Source organism: Mobula hypostoma, chromosome 8, assembly GCF_963921235.1.
Source record: "Mobula hypostoma chromosome 8, sMobHyp1.1, whole genome shotgun sequence".
NCBI lineage: Eukaryota > Metazoa > Chordata > Chondrichthyes > Myliobatiformes > Myliobatidae > Mobula > Mobula hypostoma.
Genome location: NC_086104.1, coordinates 151,855,378 through 151,862,490, shown reverse-complemented (window position 1 = coordinate 151,862,490; position 7,113 = coordinate 151,855,378). Strand labels below are relative to the sequence as shown.

The 7,113-nt window shown below is 43.4% G+C and overlaps 1 protein-coding gene across 1 annotated transcript in view; it reads right to left on the bottom strand.

The window, feature by feature from the left end:
• Positions 1 to 409: 409 nt before the first annotated feature.
• The window catches only part of npffr1l2 (neuropeptide FF receptor 1 like 2), an 85,242-nt gene continuing 78,538 nt past the window's right edge, over positions 410 to 7,113 (bottom strand). Inside the window, exons 3-4 of the mRNA XM_063055329.1 lie at positions 1,555 to 1,705; positions 410 to 610 (exon numbers count right to left, since the gene is read on the bottom strand). Coding sequence (XP_062911399.1) covers positions 410 to 610; positions 1,555 to 1,705 — 352 coding nt within the window. The remainder of the gene's footprint in view (positions 611 to 1,554; positions 1,706 to 7,113) is intronic.

Sequence of the window (7,113 nt, the reverse complement as noted above, 5' to 3'; positions counted from 1 at the left end):
ATATATATATGTGTGTGTGTGTGTGTGTGTGTCTGTGCATGCACGCGTATCTATGTGTGTGAATATGTGCTGTATGTGTGCCTGCACTTCACATCCAAATGAAAATGAAAAGGGTTTAAATTATCCCACAGCTGATTAGACTGTAGCCACACTCTGGGGCACCGTGTGTGTGGAAAACCCTCACTCGGATGAAGGAGAAGACAGCTACTGACACCAGTCTTACTAATTCAATGAACAAGCCTTCATGGACGTTAATCCCTTGGTGAATGTTTGTGCTCTGTGTCTGCTTGGTGAAGCTTACACCAAGGTGCAAAGTTGGTAGGAATTGGGTGTCAGAAAGTTCTAACTTGGCAGTTGCTAACCCTGGAGGGTTCTTCATTAGCAGGAGGAGCCTGCCCTCTGCTTGGACTTACCGTTCATTGAGACAGCAGTAGATTATGGGATTGTACATTGTGGAACTCATGGCGAGCCAGAAGATGGCCAGGTATACTTGCTGGATGTATTTCTCCTGGTAGATCTCAGGGTGGAAGAGGGCAAGCAGGAAGTAGATGTGAAAGGGAAGCCAGCACACAGCGAAGGTAGTCACCACTACAATCATCATCTTCACCACCTGCAAGGGCGGAAGGGATAACCGTCAGATGGCCAATTCCTCACGTTCCGCCCCAGATTCCAAACCACACCACAAGCTCAGGCTGGCTCAGTTCAGTCTCGAATTCTGTAATGTTGAGCACAGCAACTGCTTTGAGGAATAGGAAGACAATAGACAGTTAGAAAGTTACAGAGATAGATAGAAAGACTGAGAGAGAGAGGTAGACAAACAGCTAACTAGACAAGCAGTTGGAGAGGCAGTTAAACAGATTGTTCGTTCATTATGTGCTGTGTTGTATGACATGGGCGATCATGGTCTTTCCATAACCATGATTGTTCTTGGCTAATTTTTCCACGGAAGTGGTCTGCCTTTTTCTGGGCAGTATCTTTAGAAGGGTAGTGGCCTATTCAATTACCAATACTCTTCAGAGATTGTCTGCCTGGTGTCAGTGGTCACATAACCAGGACTTGTGATATGCACCAGCTGCTCATATGACCATCCACCACCTGCTCCCATGACTTCACGTGACCCTGATCGGAGGTGGGGGGGGGGGGGCTAAGCAGGTGCTACACCTTGCCCAAGGGTGACCTGCAGGCTAGTGGAAGCAAGGAGTACCTTACACCTCCTTTGGTAGAGATGTATCTCCACCCTGCCACCTGTGATAAAAGATAGATAGATAATAGGTAGATAAGTAGAGAGATAGATAGATAGACCTATAGACAGACACATACATATAGAAGCTTGTGGAATATTTCTGTTTCAGAGTTCCACAAACTAATTAGAAAGATTAATGCACACTATCCAATGGGCAATAAAGAGATTATGTTCTGATATTACTTATGCATTGTTACTCCCAATTGAAAAACTACAGCAATTGCATTCAATGGGAGTTTCCTTTCTCCCAATCCTCCCAATCGCAGATGCCATTTGCTGGAGGAAAGTAGTCAACAGAAGACCTTACTCACCTTCCTCTTGGAAATGAGCTGCTCCCTATATCTGTCTGAGGAATCCCCCGGAATCTCACTGGCCCACAGCGTCCTGCCCACAACTGTGTACGTAAACCCCATCACAATCAGGGGCATGAAGTAGACAAGGGCTATCACACAGATGTGGTACCTGTTTGGAAGATTTGGCATCAGTCAGTGAAGATTACCATCTAGCAATTCTGATCCCTGAGGGTTTATGGGGGAGTTCTAGATCAAGTCAAGTTTATTGCCATTTAACCATATACATGTATATGGTCAAATGAGACCGTGATTCTCTGGAGCACAGTGTAAAGCACACAGTAGTACACATAACACACAGTAACTTATGGAAGTGAGGATAAGATCTATAGATGAATTATGCATAAATAAACAAAGTGCATAAATTAAATATTGTAAGTGTAATGCCCTGGTTAAGATTTCTACTGCTATGCCCTGAGGTAGTTTATACTAGCAGTTTTCTTTAAAAGTAGTGTGCCATGCTGGGAAGTGTGTTTTGTCAGTGGCTGAGATAAGGACCCTTGTTGTCCAATTTAGCAATGTGAGTTAGCCAATCAGGATTGTGGGATTCTTCCTTACGGCAGCAGTGAGAACAGCCTGGGTGGGGGGTAATCTCTGATAATGGATGCTGCTTTCCTGTGACAGTACTCCATGCAGATGTGCTCAGTGATGGCGAGGGATTTACCCGTGATTGACTGAGCCATATCCATTACCCTTTATAGGATTTTCCATTCAAGGGCATTGGAGTTTTCACACCAGATCATGATGCAAACAATCAATGTACTCTCCATCACACATCTATAGAAGTTTGTCAAAGTTTTAGATGTCATACTGAATCTTTGCAAACTTCTAATGTGCTGGTATGCTTTCTTCGTAATTGCACTTACACGCTGGACCCAGGACAGATCCTCTAAAATGATAACACCGAGGAATTTAAAGTTGCTGACCCTCTCCACCTCTGATTCCCTGATAAGGACTGGCTCATCGATCTCTGGTTTCCCCCTCCTGAAGTCAATAATCAGTTCCTTAGTCTTGCTGACATTGAGTGAGAGATGCTGTTGTGGCATTACTTAGGCAGATTTTCAATCTCCCTTCTATATATTGATTCCTCATCATCTTTGATTCAGCCAATGACGGCGGTGTCTTCAGCAACCCTAAATATGGCATTGGAGCTGTGCTTAGCCACACAATCATAATTATGAAGCAAGTAGAGCAGGAGGATAAGCACTGAGCCTTGTAGTGCTGAAGGTTATTGTGAAGGATATGTTATTACCAATCTGAACTGACTGTGATCTGCAAGTGAGGAAATCGAGAATCCAATTTTATAAGGAGGTATTGATGCCAATGTCTTGGGGCTTATTTATTAGTTTTAAGGAGACGATGGTATTGAATGCTGAGCTGTAGTTGATAAAGACCATCCTGATGTATGTACTTTTGCTGTCCAGGTGTTCCAGAGTTGAGTGAAGAGTCAATGAGATGGCATCTGCTGTGGACCTGTTGCTTCGCTAGGCAAATTGGTGCACATCAAATTGGTTTCTTAGGCGGGAGTTGATTATGTTTCATCACCAACCTCCCAAAGCACTTCATCACTGTGGATGTAAGTGCTCCTGGATGATATTCATTGAGGCAGATTACCGTGCTCTTCTTAAGCACTGGTATAACTGAAGGCTGCTTGAAGCAGGTGGGTACCTCAGATTACTGAAGCAGGAGGTTAAAGATATCAGCGAACACTTCAGCCAGTTGATTAGCACAGGTCTTTAGTACTGGGCCAGGTACCCCATCTGGGCCAGCTGCTTTTTGTGGGTTCATCTTCCTGAAAATTGCTCTCTGGAATGACTGCTTGTATCGTCATCACCTGACCTGACTGCCATTGATCTGACGGATCTCATAGTTCAACCAGGGCTTCTGGTTTGGGAAGAATAAACGATTTTGTGGGAGACACACATTTTTGATTGTTTTTATAAAGTCCGAGACAGCCCTGGTGTATTCATCCATTCAAAGAGACCCGTCTTTTTCTCTAAAGTCCATCTTGCCATCAGCAAGTCGACAACATCAGGTGATATTTAAAAGGTGTATGGGTTTGATCTTTCAGGAACAATGAACACTGGGGTTTTGATGGCTTCATTTGTTTGTATTGCATTCCATTCCACTTTTAAAATCCTCTTAAACAGTTCACCAGTGTGACAATATAGCCTCTTTATATGCAAATGAACAACACGGTCAACAAAGCCTGAATGTTCCATAATTTTATGGAAATAATATTGCCTTTTTTCTGAAAGATCTTCAGCAAGCTCTTCCCCTAGCACCTATTCACATGCATACTTTACAGGGATTCACCGACAGCCATCTTGAGATTCAGATTGGCTTTAAGCCGGAGCAGCTCTAGAAGCTGCAGGAACTCAGTGGGTTAAAAGATTCAAAGATTCAAAGTGCATTTGTTGTCAAAGTATACAGCTCTGAGGTTTGTCTTCCCCACAGACAGCCATGAAACAAAGAAAACCATGGAACCTCCTCAAAGAAAAACATCAACCTCCCTCCCCCCACATGAAAAAAAAACAACTTGCGCAAACAGGAAAAAAGTGTTAAAAATTCAAGAGTGTGAGACACAAAATCAGAAGAGTCCAGATCAGCTCAGTTCAGTTCAATCTCAGAGTTATGTCGTTCGTTATCTGCAGGCCGCTCCAATCAAAATTGTCCAAAATAGCAACAAAACAGAAGGGGTGACCAGAAACCAGCAACACGTCATAACGTGGGTCCGGCATTATCTATGGAGGTAAGTGGACAGTTGATGTTTCAACTCGACACCTTTCATCTGGACTGAAAGATAGGGTTGAGCTAGCTGGTATAAGAACGTGGGGGGAAAGGGTGGAGCAAGAGCTGGGAGGCAGTAGGTGGATTCAGGTGAGCAGGGAGGATGATAAACAGATGCGGGAGGGAGGAGAGCGGAAATGATGTCAGATGATGGGGGCTGAAAGGTCAGAGTGACAAATGGCTGAAAAAGGAATCTGAAAGGGGAGAATGGTAGAGTATGGAATAAAGGGAGGTGCTGGGGCATGGAATGAGATAGGATGATTGGAACCAGCTGAGTTAGAGGAGAGAGTAATGAATATAAAGGGAGCAGTTACCAGACGTTTGATAATTTGACGTTCGTGCCATCAGGGTAGAGCCTGCCCAGGTGGAAATGCAGTGCTGTTTCTCTAATTTGTGCATAGCCTCGGCGTGACAGTGGAGGAGGCCGTGGGCAGGCATATTGGTGTGGGGATGGGCAATGGAATTAAAATGGCTGGTTGCTGGGTGATCCAGGCCAGCATGGTGGATGGAGCGAAGGTGCTTCGTGAAGGTGTTGGCTTTAAGATGGCTCTGCTGCTTGTTACGAGTGGGTAAGGGGATGGAGGAGAAGCTGCCCAGCATCCTGGGGTGAGTGAGGAATAAATTAAGTGGCAACATGAAAAGCAAGGACACTATTTAATGCTCCTATGCCTAGCCAACTGGAGGCTCTATCCTCTCTGATGTTGATGTTCATTTGCCCCAGGGTGCAATAATACTGAATAAAGCTTTTGCTTCCTAAATACTTTTGGGTGTATCTTATGGACTTTGGGCTGTTGATCATGAAAATCACCATGAAATTTCACTATAATGCACCAGTTTTTGAAATCATCTATATTTGCTATTTCAATTAATAATTCAAGTCAATTAAAATCTTGCCCACAATGTAAGCTGAGAAGTTTTCTATCTTGTCCAGGAATGCCTAGGCATGCTTAAGCAGGCAAGATGCTCCATGTCAGGACATTTTTTCAAAAGGCTATAAATTTCCGTGAAGTATTTTGATATTTAAGAGAAATGTTTCCCAGAATAACTGATGCCAAGATTAAGGAAGGCAAACAACAACAAAAGTCCTGACGAAGGGTCTCGGCCTGAAACGTCGACTGCACCTCTTCCTAGAGATGCTGCCTGGCCTGCTGCATTCACCAGCAACTTTTATGTGTGTTAAGGAAAGCATCTTTATTGGTCCTCAAGTTAGATAGCTCGTCAATGACAGACAATTCAAAGAACTTCTAGTGGGACTGGAGAAAATCGCATGGAAGGCTTTCACAGATGTTGTTGAAAATTTTCTTATTTTCAACTACAGAACATTAAACTAAATGCAGCTGGTTGACAACCTGCTTCAAGCATGCAAAACCATGTCACCAAAGATTCATTTTCCACATTTCATTTAGACTTCTTCCCAGCAAGTCTTGGTGCTGTCAGTGACAAGCTGGTGAAAGGTTGCACCAGGACTTTGTGGACATGCAGAACTGGTATCAGGGCAACTGGAATCCGTCAATGCTGGCTGATTATTCTTCGACACTTAAGCCAGAAGCCTTAGACCCTGAGTGCAAATGAAGTAATCAACAAAACATTTTTAGCTTAGGTGAACTATTGCAAAACATCAGCACCATAATTCAATCAAATGTATTATATTTAATAAAAGTTTATTTCTTGTTTCTCCAAATTCCTATGTGATACAAGTAGTCTGAAATTATATTTGTGTTCAGCTTCAAGCAGTCTGTCATAAGCGAGAAGAAAATTCTGAGGATAGAATACTTTAGATAAAAATTGTTGTCCAGTGTAACTAACACAACTCAGAACTCCCAGCAAACACATCTCATCCTTACGTCTTCTAACCTTTCAGAACTGCCCCCCACCATAAAAAATAAATCATACCTTTGTGGCTAGTAGCACAGCAGTGAGCATAACGCAATTATAGTTGGAGACAACCAGGTTCAATTCCCAACGCTGTCTGTAAGGAGTTTGTACTTTCTCCTAGTGAACCATTTGAGTTTCAGCTTGGCCCTGCAGTTCCCGCCCACATTCCAAATTCAAAGGTTAATTGGTCACATTGGGCCTGTTACCATGCTGTATCTCTAAATCTACTGTAAGTATAAAATGTCACACTGTTTCTTTTCCCTGTGTTTGCAGTCACTGGCTCCCTCATTCATTTTCTCCTGACCCATCTGATGGCCACTGTTACATCTCTGCTCAAGGAGTCCTGCGATTTTCTATTTCAGAGACTACAGCCCCAATTTATGTGTAACCTCTTCTCGACTTAACTCTCGAAGCCCATGTATTACTCTGGCATGCAATTTACACCCAAAACATGCTTCACAAGATATGGTAATCAGACCTGCTCACGATACTTCAGTGTGGTGCACTCAGGCTTTGTAGAACGGAGTATACCTTGATTCTAACCTTCCAGAAATAGGATAAATTTACACGCTTTAGCATTTTAATGGCCTGTGGTTGCGGGGTCACAGCGTGGAAAGGGCTAAAATGCTGTGCTAACGGAACAAAGCACAGACACTTTGTTCAGGCTTTTCAACATCTGGAAGTTCTCTAAGGCAACAGGCAAGATGATAAGGCGGCAGAGACAGCTTGCAGACTGATTTATACTTCCGCGTCAAATGGACGCCGTAACCTACGCAAGTGGCTTACGCATGTTGTGAGCATTTATACTAGTGTGTTGGTGTGTCTGCATTGCTCTGCAATTTGGACACATCGCAC